The 23,343-nt window shown below is 40.2% G+C and overlaps 2 protein-coding genes across 2 annotated transcripts; one reads left to right on the forward strand and one right to left on the reverse strand.

Moving 5' to 3' along the window:
• The first annotated feature begins 486 nt into the window (after positions 1–486).
• Positions 487–11,880, forward strand: LOC145452908 (serine protease 33-like). The gene is made up of 8 exons (XM_080331043.1): positions 487–656; positions 779–913; positions 1,120–1,271; positions 5,741–5,832; positions 5,904–6,045; positions 8,077–8,182; positions 9,077–9,258; positions 11,335–11,880. Exons 1-8 carry the CDS (start codon positions 587–589, stop codon positions 11,518–11,520), a joined length of 1,065 nt encoding a protein of 354 aa, XP_080187169.1. The 5' UTR covers positions 487–586; the 3' UTR covers positions 11,521–11,880.
• Positions 11,881–12,646: 766 nt separating this feature from the next.
• On the reverse strand, positions 12,647–22,550 carry LOC145452904 (kallikrein 1-related peptidase b8-like). Its single transcript, XM_080331038.1, has 9 exons — positions 22,358–22,550; positions 21,930–22,073; positions 20,323–20,457; positions 19,870–20,018; positions 17,562–17,653; positions 17,307–17,454; positions 16,616–16,721; positions 15,841–16,019; positions 12,647–13,198 (listed from the first exon to the last, which is right to left on the reverse strand). Exons 1-9 carry the CDS (start codon positions 22,449–22,451, stop codon positions 12,974–12,976), a joined length of 1,272 nt encoding a protein of 423 aa, XP_080187164.1. The 5' UTR covers positions 22,452–22,550; the 3' UTR covers positions 12,647–12,973.
• Positions 22,551–23,343: the final 793 nt, after the last annotated feature.

A 23,343-nucleotide genomic window follows, 5' to 3' on the forward strand; every position in this document is an offset into this window, starting at 1 on the left:
TTTATTGCAGAACCAAACAAGTGCGTAATCCATCACCGAGTTACAGGAAGAGTTAACCATTATGTTACACGACGAAGAGTTCTTCAGCTAGCGATAGCATGCGAGTATGCTAAGATAAGTAGATGCGTACAGAGCAATAAAGTGGAGATCTTATCATCTATAAATGAGTTAAAAGGGAGGCGATTTCGTAAAATGGTTCGGTCGGGCAGACTTGGACAACTACATAGTTCTAGATGTCGAATTATATACTAATGAGTGTCGATAATCTAATTTGTGAAATCTGTCTATTGGTTTTCCTGCAAAATGCTACAGGAGAACTGTTTAGCTTAGTGTACAGGTTTTTCGCCTACTCGTGCTTATGAGGAGGAACTTTGATCTGATATATCAACCTAGTTTGATTTTTGTTGAATTTCTTTTTAATACGACATTCACTTTCCAAGTTTTCGCGGAATCGGTAAACTTCTAACGTATACTCTGGAAAAGATGAAAACTTCATAGTTTTTCAACTCTGCAGGTCGCAGCTTACTTATTCACACAGCGCTAGACCTTATATGAGTCCGTATTCATCCTGAACGCTAACCTAACAATGCATTTGCATATGTTCCCTGGGTTGACAATCGCAGTTCTTCTGTATGCGGCAGTTACGGACGGACTAGGTAAGCGGAATTCTCTTTGCCGGCAATGTTAGCTGTTTCTTGTACTCTGAAATGATTCGCGTAATTAATGATTGATTTCTCAATTTATAAAGTGTGTACCGTTATATTATACTTTCCCGTAGGTTGGGGAGAGTGGATCCCCTGCCCTAAACCGTGTGGAGGAGCGACGCAATTCAAGGTGGACTACTGTCATTGGGGTAGCGTTCGTATGTGCCCGAAGACGCATCGTAGCTGCAACACGCACGCTTGCAAGTCTCGTATGTAGGAGTTTATTTGTCTCTGTATATATTCAATCGCTATAGTATTGTTTTAACTCACTTTTTAAACTTTAAAGCATTGTTATCAATACTACGTCCCTATATGTAGTCCCTTCATGTCTACATTCCTGCAAATGTCGTGCTTTATTCATATACCGCAGTGCAATTCCGAGGTAGATTCTGTTTTCATGTATCTTCCTATTTAGGAAAACGATGTCCAGTCGGACACGAATTTCGATACGGGGACAGGTCACGATGCTGCAAGAAATCAACGGAACAATGTGGAGTTCCGTATGACTATAACGTATTGCATATTGTTGGCGGCACCAAAACAGAAGATTCCGAATGGCCTTGGGTGGTATGTGACAGACTTAGTGTGATTCCGTTTGCGCAGCTCGGTGTCATGCAATAGGTTATCGTGTTTGAGAATATGAATGCAGTGGTTCTAGACCAGGGCCCGCGGGCCTGATCCAGCCGTATATGATAATGTGGTCCGCGGCCAAAGTGTGTCGCAATCCACCACTTCTAGGTTCCTACGTCAAATGATAGTGACTATTGGTTTCTTCAGCGTATTGGAGCGCGAGAGTGGAGCTTACGCGTAAGTTCGTCAACACGAAAAGGATTGCATTGCCGGCTGAATTGATATCTTGGTAAATTCGGATAAAAACCCAAGCCCTCGTTCGTATATACAATATACATCATACCAGGGGCACGCAAGATACGGCCCGCGGTTACAGTCTGCCGCAATTCTCCACTATACTCGCTCAGCACGTCAAATTATAGTGACTGTAGGTTATTTATTATTCTTTCGGACACAAATAATAGCGATTTTCAGTTATTCTTCAAATAGGCTTTTCGACGTACAGAGCTTCAATATTGCAGCAAACAATGCGTTCTCATTGCCAAATTTATTCCACTGGAAGCTTTTCGACTGGCTCTCTTCAGCAGTGAACGCCAGTAAGGGCGTCTTCACACTGGAGTTTCCGAACCTATTCCGAAACAGTTACCGTAACTAACAATGTTCACACTGCCTATAATTTACCGAAATATTTACGAAAACAGTTTCGTTCATACTGAAGGTGGTTTTCGAAATACTTTCATTCACATTGAGCTCTCTTACGGTAAATATATCGTAAATTTGCTTCAGTGTGAACATGGCTACCTAGTGTTACGAAACTACCGACTGGAGGTGTTACAGAGTGTTACAGCTACGAGGTTGCGATTCGGGGTAGTGTCGTAGCGCCAAGTCGATATAATATACTGCCTTTTGGAAAGGATGGATAAAGGTAGAACAAACTTTGAGAATGTCACCCAACCAAGAGATGGCTTGATGTAGGGTGTCGGCACTACTAATCCCAGTAAAGATCTGATTCCATACACCGGTTATCGTAAATATATACTTCTTGTATACTGCAGAGTGGTTTCTTGTAATGTATTGTAGTTTCAAAGTGGTGAGGGAAAGGTGTATAATATTATTTTAGAACTATCACGAAGCTCAATAAATCAATTCGCGAAGAATTCAAAATCATTTTGAAGATGCGAATGAATCCCCCTCTCACGTACCACTACTGAACATTATCATTGCTAGCCATTTTGTTGTATAAATAAAATAATTTCATGAGTAAGCAAAATAATAATGACTAACATCAAGTGTCATGATCACAGCTTACATCACATGTCGTCCTTGAAAGACACCAGTACCGGTACCGGTACCGTAAGTCAGTTTATATAAATATAGATAACTAACCTACGGATAGATACCCAACACCCGTCGTCACGCTTGCTTTCCCGGAGGTAATTACTGCTCAGCAATCTGAACGCAACATAATAGCTGACGACCCGCGTGCTGAAATTCAATAGAGTAGTTCTTATTTGAAAGCTACTGTCGCACTGATTCCGAAAATATACATTAAAATCTAAGCAGGGCAGTGGAACCCCCTTGAAATACACCTCAAAATCTGAAAATCGGCATTGTTCTGAACAATCGCAACCACGCTAGGGTCATTGTTATGGTCATTGGGCTGCGTCGCTGCGATTGTTTAGAACAATGCCAATTTTCAGACTTTGAGGTGTATTTCTAGGGAGTTCCACTGCCCAGATTGGATTTTAATGTACATTTTCGGAATCAGTGTGGCAGTAGCTTTCAAATACGATCAACGTTATTGAATTTAGGCACGCGGGTCGTCAGCTATGGGATTAGCAATTATGTTGCGTTCAGATTGCTGAGCAGTTATTTTCTCCGGGCAAGCAAGCGTGACGACGGGTGTTGGGTATCTATCCGTAGGTTAGTTATCTATAATATGAACGTCGAGCTTTCGAAAAGCATGAAATGATTGACAGTTTGGTGAAATGAGTACGGCGCCACCTGCGTTCATATTGCACATATTTCGAAAATATTTACGGAGAATATTACGTTCACACCAGAGGGGTTACGTTCGTATTGAATGATTTCAGTAAATGTTTACCGGATAGAATGTTACCGAAACTCAGTATGAAGACACCCTAAATGAGGTTGACCAAGTTCGAAATATAAAGAATTTTGCCGTTGTGACGTAAAAATGACAAGTAGGCTACACAGAGTCGCGGTTACGGTACAGCACACACAAAATCAGTGCGCCGTTTAGTGACGTTCGCGATTCTGTTTACTTGTCATTATCACGTCACAACGACAAAATTCTTCCTATTTCGACCATGGTCAACCTCATTTACTGGCGTTCACTGCTGAAGAGAGCCAGTCGAAAAGCTTCCAGTGAACGACACTACAAGCGGGCTAATACAATATTTAATGTATACTTATAGCTATACTTAGACGGAAGGATCTCTATAAGTTGAAGGATATTGCAGGAAAACTCGTAGGTCCCAAATACATTCTGTGGACCCAGTTCTACCTTTACAAATCAAGGAAAGGCTGGTAATGTGTGCTCGCTTTTAGCGAAGCGCCTATAGAAAGTATCAACAGCGCCACGCATCTCTGGAGCCCTACGCAACAAGCGGGCTAAGGTAATCGGTATCATAATAATGTGACATATCCAATGTAGACTATTTAGACGTAGCCTAAATATCTCTAGCAGTTGAAGGATAATGCGCGAAAATTGGTAGGGCCCTAATACATTCTGCGGACCCAGTTCTACCCTTAAAAGTCAAGGAAAGGCTGATAAGGCGTGCTCGCTTGTACTGAAGCAAATAGAAAAAGTATCAACAGCGCAGCGTTTCTCTGCGACGCGTTTGCACATAGCTATTGCCGCGACGTCAGCTGATCCCACTCTCGCCGCTCGGCCGCATCCTTGCTCTTGAGTTACTCTCTCGTTTCGCCAGACAGCATTGTTGCGTCACACTGCCAATCTACTTAACAATGAATAATTTGGGGCTGATTGTGGGGGTTCCAGAGCCATGAGTGGAATAAAATTTATATTTTCGTAATCAGTGCAGAGTCAGCTTTCGATTGATACCCGATTCATCAAATTTATTGCTCGGCAAGCCGGTCAAAAATAACCGTCAAATTGCCTGTAGCCAAATGGAAATTGTGACGTGATACAATTTCATTGAACCGTGAGATTTGCTTGTGTCGACACCATATAGGACACTATGATTACATACTCAATAACACTGTCCAATTTCGCGTCCCGATTGCAGAACTATCACGAAAGAACGAGTATTTGCTAATCCGATTCATAGCAACGATAAGATGGAATTTCTCGGCTCGTGCTCGTCATATCGACATGTGCATTGTACAACGAAATCACGTTTTTATCCTCTCTCCCATTTCGCGTAATACATGGTGATCATTATTTTCGAACCGTATACAATTAGCCAACAAGGTTGTGTTGATGATGTAATTGCGGGTATGCCGAATACCCACAATATTCACAGGCATATTTCGCATACCGAGGCTCGGCACTTATGTATGAAAATTGAACATTGATCATATGACTGCTCTGCTGTTAAATCCCCAGGAACATGGTTAGTCGGAAAAGGTAGCGCCAAAGAGGGAAATATTCTTAATTTCGCGAAGGCCTGCTGTTGAATTATGTGAACTCAGCAGATAGGCTATGGTTGTTGCATATATCATAGCATCTTATGAAATACGTCGGAGCCGGAGCTACCCCTCAAATAACTGGCTCCAGCTCCGGCTCCGGTTCCAGCTGCGGTAAAAATGCACGGCTCCAGGGCTCCGGCTCCGGGCTCCGGCTCCAAAGCCCTGCCACAGATGTATCATTGATGTCAATAGCTATTGAAATACGTTACATCAATAAATTCATTGAATACTGTTTTAGCTTCTATGCTTCAAACTTAAAATTTACATTAAATACTATTCATCCTGGTATAGGTGGATAAATACGCGTTTAATATATCGATTCAGCAATCCGGCCCACCAATGACTTCTTTCCACATATCCGGCCCGCCGACTGAAGGAGTTGTCCGCCCCTGTTTTAGATCTTGATTAACCTGCCGCATCCCGAATTTTCGATCAGAGATTAGTAGAGAAATCTTGCGTAAATAGTTGATAATCGCGTTCTGGATTTAACAACCCAGTATTAAGGAAACCGGTTGATCGCGTGGCATAAAGTTGAGTTTTTCATTCACACGATTAGCATTCCTCCGGATCAGCAAACTTGGTGATCTCCGCCATCGTACAATACTATAAAATGCTGAAGCGCAACATGATCTGTGCATCAGCAACAGTGTTAAAAGAACAAACCGTTGAGACATGATTATAATGAATATTTGTGTTCGTTCCAGCCTTCTGTGGTAAACTGAGACTGACTCCGCTAACGCCTGTGTTCCGTGTGAGGATTTATCTCTGACCGAAGTTCGCTTACTTCACAGGCGGCTTTATTATACCGATCGGATCATAGTATTTCTTGTGGGGGAAGTTTGATTCACAAGCGCTGGATTCTAACTGCTGCGCATTGCTTCAAGTAAGTGTCTCTTGTCTAGGTGTTGTTGGGACTTGCTAGTCCGACTAATTCGTTCTCGACGTCATTTTTAGAGTTAAGGAAAGCAGGTATGTGCTTGTGGGATCGCGGAACTTGAGAAATCCTGAACGTGGCTCGCAGAAATTTGAAATCGAGACTCATCACCTCCATCCGGATTATACAAAATTTCCGGTGAACGATATCGCGTTGGTAAAGGTAATGGCTTCATTTTCTGTTATTTGGGCATAGACGTGGTCAAAGTATTAGCTATTAGTTGGTCAATTTTTTTACCTGACAAGCGGAAGATTTTGACATAAAAATCAAAATTTTGACATTTTTATACCTTAAAAAACTTAATTTTGACCAAATTTTGACCTTACGTATGCAAATTAGGTGTTTTCCCACATAATGTTAGAATTGTACTACTTATCCTCATTTCTGATTGGAACTATCTGTACTTACCAAGTAGTTTTTGACTCAAGATTTTTTGACTCAAAAATGACACAATGATGAACTGGCAAATTTTTTCATGAAAAAACTTGATCTTTACGAAATCTGACCCCATGAGGAATTCCAGTAGCTACATCACGTATTATGGTAAAAATAATTCAAATATGTTGTAGTACAAGGAAAGATGCTTTCCTACATTCTCGGGTAGAAAGTGTTTGTCCTCACTAAGTAGCATGCCAAGAATGGAGAAAGATCGATCTACAGTAGCAGTTGTTGACTGACAACACTGAAGTTGTGCGTGCGTACACTGCTGGTGACGCACCGTGTTTCTTCATTCTGACAATGGTGTCTACATCACAATTTTTCATAATACGCTTCTTGATAGAAGAACCATTCAATGCCCACGCATTCTTGCTTCAGTTGGGATATTGCAGTAAGTTGAGCATAAAACCATGTCAACCTGTTTGTTTCATTTGAATGCTACAAGCTGTAAAATATCAAATGGTAAGTTCACCGAAAGTGCAAATTCTAGGATACAAACGAAATGCAGGTAGTAAAAAATTTTGACGTTGTTTACAATTTTGACATTTTTTGACCCAACGCTACAATTTTGACCTAATTTTGACATTTTTGACAGGTCAAAAAAAGAGTACCATAGCAATTGGCTATAATCAAAAGGATGTGTATTCACACCCTTGTGATAGCCGTAATATACGGGAGTGAATATACACCCGTAGAACACGAAACAGACCTAACTCAGCGGTTAAAAATCCTACATGCGAGCATAATTTTAATTAAATATACTCGATTTATACATCGGTTTAAGTATGAGGTATGTTCTGGTTTCGTGTACATTTGTGTACTGTATATTGACACCCGTATATCGAGGGTGGTACAAGGGTCTGAATTAACACAATGGTCACTAAGAGTGTAGTGTCTAATTGGCGGCACCTTTTTGTAGCAGAATCATCTGTCTTTGGAATCATTCGCGAGGTTACGTAACACCATTCGGGGCGTTGCGTCCAATTATTGACAGAGAACTATATTCTACCTAGCAAGTTATGTGACTTAGGGCGGAGATAATAAATTTAGCTGATTTGGAAGAATGCTAATCGTGTGATTAAATACTGCTAATCGCGACGCATAGAGTTGGAAAAGGTTACGCGCGATGGTCAGTCGAGGTGTTCCTAGTTTTCAGTCGAGTGGCGTCATCTGTTGCATAATAATGCAAAAACCCGTTATAGGCTGTCAGTTGTCAATTTGTTGAATGAAACAGAATCCTGCTGATAATGATACTGCCACTGTAATAGGCAGAATTATCATCATCGCGAAATGAGAGTCGAGTCCAATTCGTACGGTACAGCTAAGAAACAGATTATGGAATATTGATATCGCTCTGCAATGGGGGTTACATAATTCGTTGATTGTTTAGTGAAGCCATTACCTAGAAGACAATCGGCACGGTCAGTATCGGAAATATTTTCGCGTATAGGAATGGTGCAGTTTTTTATATAACTAGTTCTCTATTGTTTGTTCCAAATCATGAGACTAGCACCAACTTTATGCATTGCGATCAACCGGTTTCCTTAATCCTGGGTTGATAAATTCTGACGAACGCGATAATCGACTTTATTGTTAATCCAACTTTACTATTTCCGTCCAAGTTTGGGAAATACAAACCACTCCCATTAAGTTCTAGTTTGATTGATTGATTTATGGAAGCTAGCACACCCAACAACTGCCCTGTTCCACATAGTTAGTGAATATAATATACTCGAAAGATGAAACATGTTTCAGCTGGACCATGACGCTATTTTAAGTAGCTCAATCAAGCCTGTTTGTCTGCCAAGTGGAGAAATTGTTCCGTACGACACGACGTGCATTTTCATCGGATGGGGTCAAAGTAAGTATTTTTTCTGTCTGTCTGTATATTGACTATATTCTATAGCAGTGGTTCTCAACCTTTATTTTCTCCAGCGCCCCTTTTCAAAAATTGCCTAGGTCTTGCGCACCTATATTTTAAATACTGTAGTAAAAACAATGGGAAAGAGGTTGAATTACGGTTGGTTAGTTCCGGTTGGGATTTTACTGTTGAAAATATTTCGCGCTTGAATCGCGCCCTAATGACCACTCGACTAATTAACGATCTAATAGTTGTATGTGCTATATTCGGTATCAATTCAAGGTTGCTATAACAACCATCGGGTACTGGCTCACACCTTCTAGTACGAGCCCTATGTACACGTCCCGAATTCATCTCTGCGATTAGCAATAAGGTGAATGTAATTGTATTGGGTATATCCTGCGGGATATAATACATTGTGCGGTACATTTGTGAAAAATAAACCGAGCACGCGTGATGAGAGCGTTATAACGGGAAATTGACGATCTTAAAGTACGCACAATTCTTTTTACAAGTATAATATGCCACTGCATTCTGGGAAACATGTTGGAAACATCATCGGTCTATAATATTTCGCCTAGCGCGACGAAAAATGTCGAGATTTGACAGATTTTTTCGATTGTAAATATGCAGGATAAATAAAAGTAATGTTTTACTATATAATCATATGTCGCTATAACATCATCTACTTTGACTACATTTTTGTTCAGTGTCCCCATACCGCGTTCTTGAGCGAGCGCCCCAAATATCGCCCCTTGAGCGTTGCCACCCCCTTCAAAATCCAAATCGCCCCAAGGTGGCGCTATAGCCAAGGTTAAGAACCGCTGTTTTGTAGGAATTCACTGCCCTGTGTACACGGTCGTTTGTGCCACTTTTTTACTCGCAACATTGCAGAAAATCCCAATAAACCCCGAAGCGTATCCAACAAACTCCGTCAAGTCGCGCTCAGAGTATTGAAATTGGACGTATGTCAACAATCATTCCTAGCGTCGGGACAAGTCAAGCTTGCATACAGGATGGATGCGAAGCAACACATGTGCGTCGGCCGGCTCACATCTGGATTTAGCTCGTGTGGCGTGAGTATAAGAAATGAATTGGTTTTTATGTTATGAGTACACCCTTTCTAAGTTATTTGATCTCCAAGTATGGCAATATGGCTGAAAACTTCTTGAAGTAAATTCTGTCACGTTTGGAAATGCGCCCCAAGCTAGATGCCATTTCTTTTGAATATAGACTGAGTGTATCGGGGTTATCGGTGAAGGCGATAGTCACTAGTGACCGGTTTTATCGGCATCAGCTCGTAAATTCGATATCAGTCGGACTCTAGTTATGAGCATTCTTGATTTCATGGCATGTAATCAGCAACCGGTAAGGCTAATTCGAACGATAGCGTGAATGCTCCAACGCTAGTGGTTCTTCGCGGACCCTCTTTGGATAGTCACGGACAACCGTGTAGCCCCAAGGTTTAAGTCAATAATCGTGCAGCCATCATCATGCAAATGTGCATGTCCAAATATTAGCAGTAGGTTTGTGATGAGCAGCAAACAATATGACTTTTCTTGAAAATAGCATCTTACTATTTATATAGAAATTGAGAAGACTTTTATTATTTTGAAGCGAATTCTGTATCTGCATTTCATAAAATCGGGGGTCGTGTTTTGAAAATCCTCACCGTCGATTTGATATGAACGAGTGTCTAAAATCCATTGACACAAAGATGGGGGCGGTGAATGTAATAATAACAGGTAATGCTTCCAACGACACCTTGAGGCTACGATCTCGGCATATATGGCACCAAAATTGCGAAACAGAATTTTAAATTAACATATAACCCCCAGCCTAATTATTTCTATATAGCTGCTGACTTGAAGTTTTTCTGGAATAACGGGAGAAATCACAGGAGAAAATAGAATTTCTGCAAAGAAATTTTTGTCCAAAATTCCAACAAAACATCTCTAAGCAGCAATATGTCTGTATGAGTTGACTATATTGGCAATCTGGCAATTAAAATGAATTTGCGCAGTACAATATCTCATCTCGGACGGTCATTCTGTTTATGTGAGTCCTGAAGTTTTGTGATTTCTCGTGATTTCTCTAATTTAAAAAAGTGCAAATTAGGTTATCAACCGTTTGCAAATTTGGAGGTTCCGTGGACCCCCGGTTGGGAAACACTGTGCCACACGTTCCATAGTGTAGATGTCTTTGAAGTAATCATCGTTGGCATAGAGTAGAAGTAGATGTAACGCCCTACATTTCTACTCCAGTACAATTGAGAGTCGCGATTTTGAAGTATTCTAGACCTTATTTTGGGTATTAACCGTAACCCGAAACTCATACTGGCGATGCAAGCTTATCTCAAAACTAATTTCTACTTTTTCAAAATCCTAGTTGTAGTATGTAAGTAGTTCTGTCTAAAAAACAATTCAATTACAAGTGGAAGTAGTCTAAAACCATCACCACTTAAGTAAACAGTGTGAGTACGTAAACCCTACTTGAGTACTTCCAGCAGTATAAGTAGCCTACTTTTTTACTGACTCTAACTTTCATTCGTGACGATTCCTACTTTTAGGCTGAAACAGCTTGTGAACCAAAATCACATACTGCTACAACCACCAATCCACCATATGTGCTCCATTTTCAAGAAATCTAAAAAGTCCTCCGAGAACACCCAAATGCCCTCCTTTATAACTTTGAGAGTCTGGTGATCGTACGGACACAACTAAAAAAATGCTATATGCGAAATCCGGATTTCGATGGAAAGGTTGATAAAAAAATAGGTCTGCACCAAACGATTATACGTGGGGACAGAAATTTGAAGGTAGACTCGGAAATTGACTTTTTATTTAGTTATTCTAGTCAATCCATAAATATTAGCAGTAAAATTTCCAAATTCACCGTATTAATGCTACTTCCTCGCTACTTCCTCTTTTGTGACATGTAAAATGTATAATCTTTTCCCGATGTCAAAATATGGCAACCCTAATACAGTACAGCATTTTTATTCAACAAAACAGAATTTTAATGAATTATGTCCAATTCGTGAAATTATGTGTTTTTATGCACTTATGTGCTTAATTACTCTTTTGAGAAATAATGTGTCGAGTGATGCAGACGTAAAGCTGAAATTTTGTATGTATGGAAATATTTCGCAGGGTGACAGTGGAGGTCCGTTGGTATGCCAAAGATGTTCAAGTTGCGGCTGGTTCCTCGCTGCAACGCTGGCAGGGAGTGATTGTGGAGTCACAGCGCTACCGGGCGTCTATATGGATGTTCGCCAATACGAGCAATGGATCAGAGAGTATATCTCCATGCCTAGCAACAGCTCGTACTGTTGCTGATGATTGAAATGAATTAAGTACCGTTTTTGAGTAATATAATGCCATTTAGCAATCATTCATTGTCCAAAAACGCAATGCAGTCGTATATTGTTGAGATTTAGGTCGCATTTCTATACCAACTTTCACGCCAAACTTCTAGAAGAAAGTATTCTACGGAGACGGCAAATCGTAGGTACTCAAACAAGGCATATGACAATTATTTGGAAGTCATACTTGCTGATTTATTGTTCACCTTTTGCATGGGTAGAAGGTGAAGATACACACCAGGGTAGTGCTGGTTTAGTGCATGGTTTTATCAATGACTAAACTTGTGTTGATCTTTTAATACATGCGAATAAAAAACGAAAATAATTTTACGAACAGAGGTGCATGAGAAACGTGTGTTGATGTACAATCCATGCAAAAGTGTAGCTATCAGAATCACAAGTCCTTGTTGAAGTTATATATAAATATATATATCCTGGCAGGTCGACTATAATTATTACGTTATAGTTGGTTAGTTATATGAGATAACTTATCTGTAGTTTGGAGCACAGCCACGCTAAACCTATGTAGAAAGGAGGATGCTGGAAACTCAGAATGGAATTGGTGATTCTAACTCTAACGTACTTATGCGTAGCGAGTCTATAAGTGTCAGATACATTCAATATAGTAGGGTTACTATTCGTACTCATGGAGGATTTGTCATCCTTTTTCAAGAAATCGAAAATGTACTCCGATGACGTCCAAATGTTCTCCATTTTGGCAATTCGTCTACCTTTATAGGTTTGAGAGCCAGAGCAAGGCGATTGCAGGCCTATACAGGGCAAACTAAAATTGGCATACATGACTTACAATCCGGATAACGACGGCAAGGTTGGCTCGAAAAGGTATTTATGTGGGAATGGGTCTCTCGAGAGTCCCTACAATATAGCCGTCGACGAGTGCGCTGAAATTTCAGTTTTAATAAAAGACTGGAATTCGATCATGACGCGGTTGATTCTTACTTTCCTCTGGTTGTTGTGGCAGACCGCTAAAATCTGGAATAATTAACTATTACTAGTACATACGTCCTTGGTTCCGTAATTTTGGAGGCTGGATTTCATTTGCGAAATATCTTAAGCGACACACGAGTTTGATATATTGCTTGCATTGTAAGAAGGCATATTTATTATATATGAAAACATAGTGTCTATTTCCTATGAAATATGTAAGAAATTGACCGAATATTTCCGCGAAGGATAGGCCTACACGGCCATGTCATAGCATCATGATGCCAACGTTCGTACATGACAAAGTCGAAGACAACTGCACCGTCGAGTCATTAAGTCCTAAAACACTTTTCGTAATACAGTGCCCTGAGTGTGGGAATATAAAAGGACAATTTACTTCACACTATACAGATTTCGTGCTTTTCAGATCAAAATATTTCCGAATACCGTCGATAACACACAACGTTTAAAGTACCATCACATCAGAAGACCCGACCAAGTCTACGGGATGGCCTGCAAGTGAAATCGCCCGTTACGTTGGATAGCGGGACGTGCTCGCGGATCCATGATTCATAACGGTGTACTCTCATGTAGTACGATGGCAGTTGGCCCGAGCCACACGCTATCGCGCCTCCAGAAATAGTCGCAGCGAGATACCACCCGCACGATGAGCACCTTTGGCAGACCATTGGACTCCCGCTGTCTCCCTGACAACAAACGGCAGTATCAGTACCAGTTTATCATTGATACACCACAAGATGGCGATACGATGAAAATATTGTAAATTAACGAACGACTGGGAGAAGTATGCCTATTTGAAATTAGACACCCATCTGGGCCTACGATGTAAAGAAGAGACATGCACACTGGATGAAAAGTAATAGAATACTAAGTAGGCATTTGTCAGTAGACGAGGTCGATATATAAAAGGACGGAGTATATTTTTGTCCTTGACGTGTTGCCGACATATGCACCGACTCATGATACACATACACAAGATCTGTGCATTATACATATCCATGATTGTATGATGTGCGTATGCCGTTGGACAAGGAACGTGCAGACTTAGCCGTGTATGGCTTTTCAAATCGTGCACCTCCCGCCCATGCTATCCGGGTAATGCTGAGCCAAGCGGGGACCCATGAATACCAGTGTTACTAGTCAAATCATGTCTTTGGTCTGGCCCGGTCGGGGATCGAATCCATGACATATACATATCAGGAAGCCGGACACTATATTGTGGTTGTATAGGTATCATATCGTAGTCCGGTTATCTCGAGCACTGACTAGTATTTATTACTATAGTATGCTGGAAAGTCTCACCGGATTAAAACACGTCCCGATCATGCGACCTTTAAATAGAGACGGTTAAAAGTAGTAAGCATTGCTTTACTCGTACAGGTATAAAGTCATTGATTTGTGAGACACGTCAAAAGGACACCAAGTGAAAGTACAAAATGAACGGCCATAAAGCAAAGTAATATACCATATTTTAGCAGTTAATCGGAAGCGACTAATTTCGGAATCGCAAGATGTATCTTCACGACTAATCCCAAATAACAATTGTCGCTATACATGTACATTGTACAATTTTCAAATAGAAATTCAGTTACGATATGGACTATTTCACGCGGTTGTTATGACAATTTCACTCTGATAAGTGATGCAAAATTTCAAAAAAACAATTGTAAGCATTCTAAAACTTGACCGCTTGAGTAAGTAATTAAGGTAAGTTAAACACACTCGAGTACTTGTAAAAAGTAAAAGTACTTCGTAACTGACGCACTCTGGTCTTAGTGTTGTTGACTGGATCCATCGCAAAACGTTTTTCGCATTGGTTAACAAGCCAACACTACACAGTTAATTTGTATAGGCAGGCTTCCTACCAGACTTGGAAAACTATAGATAATTCTATTTGTCTACTTAGAATAATTACAGGTAGATGCCGGTAATCTAGTTCTAATCTAATTTTTGAAATGTTTCTATGCCATCATTTTAATTCTAATCTAATTTCTGGGTTTCCAGGAAATACGACAGGAGAAGTGTAAAGTGCGAAACGAGCCAGGTTTCCTGTACAGACATTTGCTATAGTCATGCTTATGAGACTGAACTCTGATTAAAAATAAATCGAACTTTTTCGTTCAATTTCCACGTTTTCATGAACTCGGAAATTCTAATTCTACCGTAATTTGGTTAAAAAACTGTGTAGCTATAATTCTAGTTATAATTAGGGATGGTGTGAACCTCTGGAAGGTTCAGGTTCGTGTGAACGCGAACCTTTTTGAAAGATTCTGTATGAGCGCGAACGTGAACCTCATGACGCCATGTGACGTCATATTACTTATTCCAACCCTATACATTTCAGTGAAGTGATAGCCGATAATAATGTACACGACTCGGGCCACATAATGCAACAATGCTGAAGTATACATAGTGATGTTTTAAACGTTGCCAAATGTATCAAATAGGGCCAACAAACGATATAATAATTAATTCCATAAGATCACTATCTTCCGTCGCTTTGACAACAATTTCGACGAGGACTTGCATGGGAATATAAGCTTACGCCTTAACGGTCTCTGCCTGACCGGACAATGTATTCGGCGTCTGAGTATTGCTATTTGCTACGTTGATATTGGGCAGAGTGTAAAACGGGTTTCTCTACTTGCTACCGATATTACTCCGTTAACAAGTCATACAGCAGTAGCCAACACCCCAATCGCACGGATTTGGTGTTTATGATACAATATACATATGAAATCAGGATTGACCCCGTGCACCTGCTAGATTTTGTACATCAGACAACGATATATTGGTTAAATAAGTATCATTCGCTGACTACATATACATGTAGTGTATTTCGCTCTTGATTTTGCGTGAAGTGTGATTGCGGGTCAGGCTTACAGGAGAGAGTCACTAAATATTCACAAACGGGATGCTGGATATTTCGAGCAAACTTTTGTAACAAAGCAAGTAAAATTTTTGAGATTGTCAATGTGCATGCTGGTTCAGTGTTGATTTATATACTGCTAGCGTCATGCATAGAGTGGCCCGCAGTTCAAATGCAATAAATTTCAATTAAAGATGTTATAATGAAGTGGATATTGTAATATATGAAAAAGGTTCACAGTGCAGAACCTACCAAGGTTCGTTTTGTGAACGTGAACCTCCAAATTTCGGAGGTTCACACACAAAACGCGAACGTGAACCTCACGTTCACACCATCCCTAGTTATATAGAATGTAATTTGGAAATGCTAAAAATATTCTCTTAGTTGTCCAAGTTTGCTTCGTACAACCAGAAACTAATAAGTCATTTTCTCTTATCCCTAGCTGCTAATATGACCTACTTTACATGAACTTCTTCCTCCCGCCAACCTGCCGACGCAAAAGTGCTGTTCTTCGTCCAGACTTTTCCAAATGCTATCCCGAATGAGCTTGTATCCTTGTATGCAAGCGTCGAAAGGTAGCACCTTTAACGCGACCTGTTTCAGTCGGTCGGACACTGTGCTGACGTCATACCATTTCGCTGAAATATACGTTCAAAGCTGGGGTTATTTCGCGTAATCTCAAATACATCCCGACCGATAAAATTCATAACTATATAGTACCTCCACCGATAACCCCAATATATATTCAGCCGATATTCAAAAGATAAAACATATATCTTTATATACGCATTTCCAAAACTTAAGAGCATGCAAAGCCATTGCTATGTTTGGACATGAAAAAATCTGGAAAGGCTGGGTCTGGACACTTGTACATGAGAAATAGATCAGTATTCCCGGTCAACCAGTCACAGATTGTAGTTCTCGGACTCTTTACTACCATGTTGTGTCGCCATCAAAATCGCCGACATTATTGTACTTCTAAAGTCCGATACCGATGTTTCTTTTAAAGTGTGATATCGGCTCGATATTATCGGTGAACGAATAATAACTCAGTCAGGATCTAATCTCAGTACGACACCTTCTTAGTTCTTATGGTTAGCGGCAATCCAGATTTTGATCCGTTTTCAATTCATTTGGATATGCCATGCCGTAATTGAATCACCCATAGGTACTCGGTTTCGCCCACTCTACCTTATATATATATGCGTATATATAAACTGAAACTACTTCTTACTTATGCCCCATCCTAAAATCATACATGAAGTGTCGAGTTCGGTTATTTCGCCGTTCGGTAAACAGATGGGTTTGATTTTGTCTGTAAAAACCGCTTTCTTATCCAGCTGAAATGTAGAACGTAGAATTTCATAAAATTGAACAGCACGCTCGAGTTACAGAAAGCGTTCAATACAGCAAGATCCTATATAGCAGGGGTCACAAACACGCGGCCCGCGAGGTCCGATCCTGCGCATGACGTGATCTGATTTCAAATTTCGGAAGAACACTAAATAAAGCTTATTGAAATGCTGAAATTGATTTCAGTTTCAACTTGTTGTTGTTTTTGCTGCTTGAATATAACCTATTCTCCCGCGGCCACCATCATGATTCCTCACTAGCTGAAACGGCTTCGGCTATGGCAACAGCAATCAGCATTCCATCGTGGGAGAATCAAATAATATAAATTGCATAAAGCCTTGACGGGCAATGACGCACACAATGCCAAGACCGGGAGGCCTATAAAACCGCTTGAGGCTTCCCACAATATCAAGTTTTGCAAGTGGACATTAAATAGAGAGTGGAGGCTACCAATGTCTTACGTTCCTAAATTTCGGAATTTGATTGAATTTCGAAGTTTTTGCGAATTTAGAAATTCTAATTTAACGTAAAAAAATCTGCAAATTTTGTAGTTGTCACACTCTGATAATTACCTTTACCAACGCGATATCGTTTTTCGGGTAGGCACTGTAGTTATCATGGACGAAAAAGTCTTCGATTTCAAATTTCGCGTGACCGTTGTCCGGCTTCTTGATTTTAACTGATCCCAGCAGCACGTACAAGGCCGATTTCGGTAGGACGCTGAACGCGAAAAACAGGGATAAGAGTAGTTCGATTTACGAAGGAAATTGTAATGTTTATAGTACCTTATCCGGCATGTTTTTCGAAGGTAAAAGTATATCGTTTACCTGAAGCAGTGGGCCGCTGTGATGATCCAGCGATCGTGTATGAGAGCCGCCCCGCAATGTATAATATGAGTAGTTCTGTTGACTATAGCCGCCTGAAAGATTAATTGTACATTTGAGTCTGCGACACTTGACCATGTGACTCTATATATCTAAAAAAGTAAGCCTTAAATTAACCCTTTCCCGAAACCCTGAACATAACCCTGTATATAACCCTATTCAAACCTGAAACGTAATTTCAACCTAAACATGCTAAAGTGTCGCATGCTATTATGTCGCAGACCAAAGAGAAAAGAGTGTATGTTCGTTGTTCATGTATGTTCATTTAAAGGTCCTTGAATCAACCATCATAAAGCTGCAAAACCCGATCTTCTGTCGCCAGAAGGAACATCTCTACACACTAGGAATCTTCCATAAGTGTTGTTTTGTCGTTCGGCTGTTTTACAGCTGATTTTGTGTGCGTTGTACCGTGACCGTGCGTTGTTTACTCCCGTTCGCGATTCTGTGTACTTGTCATTATTGCGTCACGACGACAAAATTCTTTTTATATTTCGAACTTGGTTAACCTCATTTACTGGCGATCACTCCTGAAGAAGGTCAGTTGAAAAGTTTCGAGCGGAATAAATTTGCAATATGAACGTATTGTTTGCTTCAATTCTAATCCTGTGATTAAATACTGCTAATCGCGACGCATAAAGTTGAAAAAGGTTACGCGCGATGATTAGTCGAAGTATTCCGAGTTTTCAATCAAGTGGCGTCATCTGCTGCATCATAATGCGAAAACGCATTTCAAGCTGTCAATTGTCAATTTGTTGAATGAAACAGCAGCCTGCTGATACCTGATAATTAGGGCTGGGCAAAATCGAGTACCTGAGTGATTCGATTCTGAATCACGTAGAATGCTTCGAGTCGAGTCGAGTAATCGAGTATCACTCATTATGACGTCATAGCAGAATATTATTTGTCAAAGTTCAAATATGTACCTGTTAAGCGACCACAAAGAATATAATGCCTGTTATCCATCATATTAAGGATACTTTGTCATTTTTTCGACCATACCGATTTCATTGCACTTGGTGACAATATTGTGGGATGATCATGACTTCGGAAATGTGCTATTTCCAGTAACGTTCGTAGCTTTGTACTTCATGTTTCGCATGCTACGATACGGCCAATCAACGTTTCAAGGCTTCAACAGTGAAATTAGCATAAACTCGTTGATCGTTGATAAACTCCTCGTTGATAAATCAACTTTCAGTGGTGAGGAGCGTATAATTTCAGTACTCGAAAAATCGTCTTTTACTACTCGACTCGAATCATTAAAATTAATACTCGATTCAGATTCGAGTACTCGAATCATTGTGCCCAGCCCTACTAATAATGATAACGATACTGCCTCTGCAATAGGTAGAATTATCATCATCGCGAAATGAAAGTCGTGTCCAATTCGTACGGTACAGCTGAAAAACGGATTATAGAACGTTGATATCCCTCTGCAATGTCGGGCACATAATTCGTTGATTGTTTAGTGAAGACATTACCTAGGAGACAGTCGGCACCGTCATTATCGGAAATATTTGTGCGTAGGAACGGTACGCAGTGTACGAAGTTTATACCGCGGAATAATTCTGAGGTACAGGTTCTATTTTCGTGTAGCCTATCAGTAAACACAGTCTTTTCGCTAAGAGTGCATGCGTATATGTACTGTACACCTACCTTAGACTATACTCCGACGGTGGGATCCTAGTAAAACCTACCAGTTATATGATCAGACAGCACTTTAAATACGTGGGTGGGAAATGGTGTTTTCACCACATTCCACCGCAATGGTGCACAGTACCCCCTTAGCGTACTCTATTGCAATGTGTGAAATGAGTCAAATACACTAATACTTATAGAGATATATTCGTCATGACTTGAACCTAGGGTTACCATATTTTGGAAATCTGAAAAGAGGACACTTTTTCAGACTTGAAAACCGGTGGAGAATCCTGAAAAAATGGTAAGTTTTTCCCTATTTCGTGGTCGGTTGACTAAAATAAGGTCAACTTTCTCGCTCAGCGCCCAAAATACAGTCTTATCCTTCACCTTATCAGGTGGTTGAAATGCCTGCCGGAGCGTTACTTAGGTGCTTATTCACGGCATCTCAGTCGAATTTGGCCGTAAATTTGACCAAAATTCCCAGAAAAGAGGACAAAATCTCAAAAAAGAGGACAAAAGGGCGTCCTCCGCGTACACTTTCAAAAATGTCAAGAAAGAGGACGTATTGGTAACCCTACTTGAACCCCGCATTAATAGTGTGACACCATACCGTCCATGGCCAGTGGCCTCTCGGCGCATTGTATCCACCAACAACTCTTTGCGCAGATGACGATCCCAACCCACATTTTTCTTTTGATATCTTGCAGCAAGAAGAAGGGTCCTGATATCTGAACGTGTAACCCGCCGGACATGTGTTCACTAAAATGCGAATGCGAATTGGAAAGGAAATTAGGAGCAGTTCCTACCAAATAAGAGTCCATTCTCATAAGCACGAGAATGGCAAATGTATTTATACAAAGCTGCTTGGCTATTGTTTCGCACTTCACAAATCTCCTGTTATTTTCAGGAAAACCAGAACTCGGATTACAATCAAAATGGGAGCATAGAAATTTCACGAATTAGATTAGAATTAGATCACCGGCATTTCGCTCCAATTGGTGTAATTTGAATTCTAGAATTATCTAATTCACAAATTCTGCGATCCAGTATGGTCCAAGCTTACGTGTTTGGCAAATATTCATGTTGCATTCCTGGTACGTCCTCGAGCAATTCGCGGCGTTGCTCTCGGAGCATTTATTAACTTTGAAACGTGTTCCGCCGCCACATGTCCTGGAGCACTGTGTCCAAGTATTCAAGACTGGAAGGTACATTTCCAAGAATGTATATGCAGATGTTGATAAAGTCGTAATACTCAAGTAGAAGTAAGATTACCGTCTTGATTTTCTACTCAATTAAAAGTGGTTGTTAGCTTTACTAACCTGGTCATCTCTCCGGTCATCGGGAACCCCAATTTTTTTCCCAATCACAAAACAAATTTACGTGTGCGTCTCGTATCATTGTCTATTGCAACCTTATCACGATGCCATTGCCGTAATTGTCACCAAAGACGATAAGGTAGTGGATCAATAGCAATAGTGGGTCCTTAAGTTAGATGCCGACGTGTTCTCCTATAGTAGGGTGGTAACAAATATATCTCACCAGTTTGGCATCGACTTCCTTTATGAGTAACTGGACAATAGCGCATGTATAGATCATTAGACGGAGCGAAACAAGTTTGCCCGTTGTAACAAGGATTTGACCAACTATCAGGTGCTTGTCTGAAAATTAGGCATATGCACACACAAAGGAAGGACGACATAACAGCCTTACACTTTTATGCCTTGTACGACAATAACTACTATGGTCAGTCACGGTTGGTATACTGAACACCAAATTAGTAATCTCCCAACCTTAGTACAGTGGCGAACCATTATGGTAATCTGTAAGCAGTCGGCGAAGCCCAAATTTTAACCTGTAGTAACTACAATAACATTTTATCACATTACACATCTGATATATTAATGAAGAATACAGATGCACAATATGAACTGTGTAAAATTACTGTCAACGCCATGAAATTGTTAGGTCGTCTAAATTAACGATGCATAACAATTTTGCTTATACTTCAAGATGGTAGCAGTGAAGTTATTTCAGTTGAAAATTTTGGATTTGCAAAATAGCGTGGACGGAGGATAATTCCAGCATTATTAATTTTGAAACTGAAATAACTTCGTTTCTACTGGTCGGAATTGCGTCAAAATTTGTTTTGCGTCGTTTCTCGTATACAATTCAATAACTTCATAGGGTAAAGAGTAAAACTTGATGACACAATTATTATTTTCATAATTAATTCAACATTTTCAGAATCCTATAACTTCACCGCTCCTAAGTTGGAATTGGGCCAAATTTGTGGTGAAACTTTTTTTCGCCAACCTAGCAATTCTGTCAAATAGCCGCATAAATTTGAACGATCCTACTGTACAGTGTACATCAACAACAGCGTGCAAAGAACTCAACCTTTAAAACATGATTTTCACAAAAAACTAAAATATTATATTGGGTATTTACTGCACATCAGTGTGACTTCTGCTGCATGAGTCTATTGACCTATAAGAGTCTCATTCCACGAATTGTTGGTGTTGTTTAATAAGCAAAATATATGTGCTTATTACTCTTTAGTCTTTTGCACCACGAGTATAGGTTGCCTACAAAAGAATGTACCGTCCCACGAATGTAGTTCTTTCAGGTACACTCACACTCGTACGCCGTGGCGTCGAATCAAGTTTTCACCTGGATCTGGATCTGTTGACTCGCAGGGCTGTGTGTTGCATCCTTGGAAGATTGTGCTGCAGACTGTACCCCAATAACAAATTTTTCTCGTTCGTCTGCCTCCGCCGCATGATTTATTGCATTCCGACCACGTGGATGTAGCGTCTGTCGTTTATCCAATACATTATGAATATGATATTATATATCAAGGTAAGGTAGTGCTTTGGGAGCAGCAATATTGAAACAAATTCCCCGACAAGGTAGGAAAATGTAATAGGTATGACTAGGAGTAGGCCTACTCGAAGCTTAATCGCGTATTAATTCTAATAATTCGAGACGAGTAGTGGGAGATGATTTTTCGAGTACTGGAATTATACGCTCCTTGCTATTGTACATTGCAAAGAAAACATGGTTAACTCCTCTAGTATATATAGCATATACTTACTTACCCTGTGCGCTCGAGCTCGCGATAAACAGAATACATAGAAGAACTGACGATCTTGAATCAAATAACTGCATCGCCATGGCGCTGATGATGCGCATTCGCAGTAACTTCGAGAACTTATAATGGTGCTTTCGCCAGGGAAAACGAAACCTTTAGGCAGAGAATCTTGGAACTGTCTAGTTTTAATTAATACCTGTACAACATCAATCGATACACTTGACTCTACCGTAAGATTAGAACGATGTACCCGGTGCTTTTACAATTGCGTGTTTCTAGATATACTCGTATGCATTTGATATCATATGGATATATGCAAGGCGATTCGAATCCATCTCATACATCAATGATGTCTCCAAGTGCCTAGTGAAGATTACTTCCTCCACAGTAACTTTGAAGTCACAGAAGAATGACGCGTGTTTAGAATATCACACTATCTGCATCAATGAAAATGAAAACATGTTCAATTTACATAACGAATTATGTAGTCTGGAAAAGCGTATCTCATTACGTCTGCTCGATAAAGCTGAAAAACTGTATCAACATATTTACCGCGGGGTTGATATAGCTTGCATTTCATTTACGACTTACCTTTCCACCTATTCTGGAACAATTATACTGTAGCGTTCCCAGCTGCATCTCTCGATATTGCTAAGATGATGGATCTTAAAGTATACTCTGATGGCTAATGTCGAATTACGGAACAATGGTTATTAATATTAGGTATGGCCCTAATCGAGAAGTCCTCCAAGTCATCAAGGTAGACTTACATCTAAAAGTTCACATGCCGGAAGCAGTGAAACGGCCAAAGCTGTCAGTCTCTCTCTGTAAATCCGCAGCCTCTAAGACAGTGGTTCCCAACCCTTTCTGTAATGATACGTGCATCACAGAACACTTTATGGCCTATTACAATAAAGCTAAATGACCAGAGCTAAGTCAAATAATAATTTTCCCTTGTTTACTGTCCGTAATTAGTCGATGCGTGGTGTAAAT

Source organism: Botryllus schlosseri, chromosome 12 (genome assembly GCF_051294905.1).
Source record: "Botryllus schlosseri isolate E-star chromosome 12, Bs_hap1, whole genome shotgun sequence".
NCBI classification, from domain to species: Eukaryota; Metazoa; Chordata; class Ascidiacea; order Stolidobranchia; family Styelidae; genus Botryllus; species Botryllus schlosseri.

Coding starts and splice junctions, on each gene's coding strand:
- LOC145452908 (XM_080331043.1), top strand. CDS start 587: ATGCATTTGCATATGTTCCCTGGGTTGACAATCGCAGTTCTTCTGTAT. Junction 657..778: donor GGCAGTTACGGACGGACTAG/GTAAGCGGAATT, acceptor ACTTTCCCGTAG/GTTGGGGAGAGTGGATCCCC. Junction 5,833..5,903: donor ACTGCTGCGCATTGCTTCAA/GTAAGTGTCTCT, acceptor CGTCATTTTTAG/AGTTAAGGAAAGCAGGTATG.
- LOC145452904 (XM_080331038.1), bottom strand. CDS start 22,451: ATGCGCATCATCAGCGCCATGGCGATGCAGTTATTTGATTCAAGATCG. Junction 22,074..22,357: donor CGCGAGCTCGAGCGCACAGG/GTAAGTAAGTAT, acceptor GATAAACGACAG/ACGCTACATCCACGTGGTCG. Junction 16,020..16,615: donor GATTTTAGGATGGGGCATAA/GTAAGAAGTAGT, acceptor CGTATATTTCAG/CGAAATGGTATGACGTCAGC.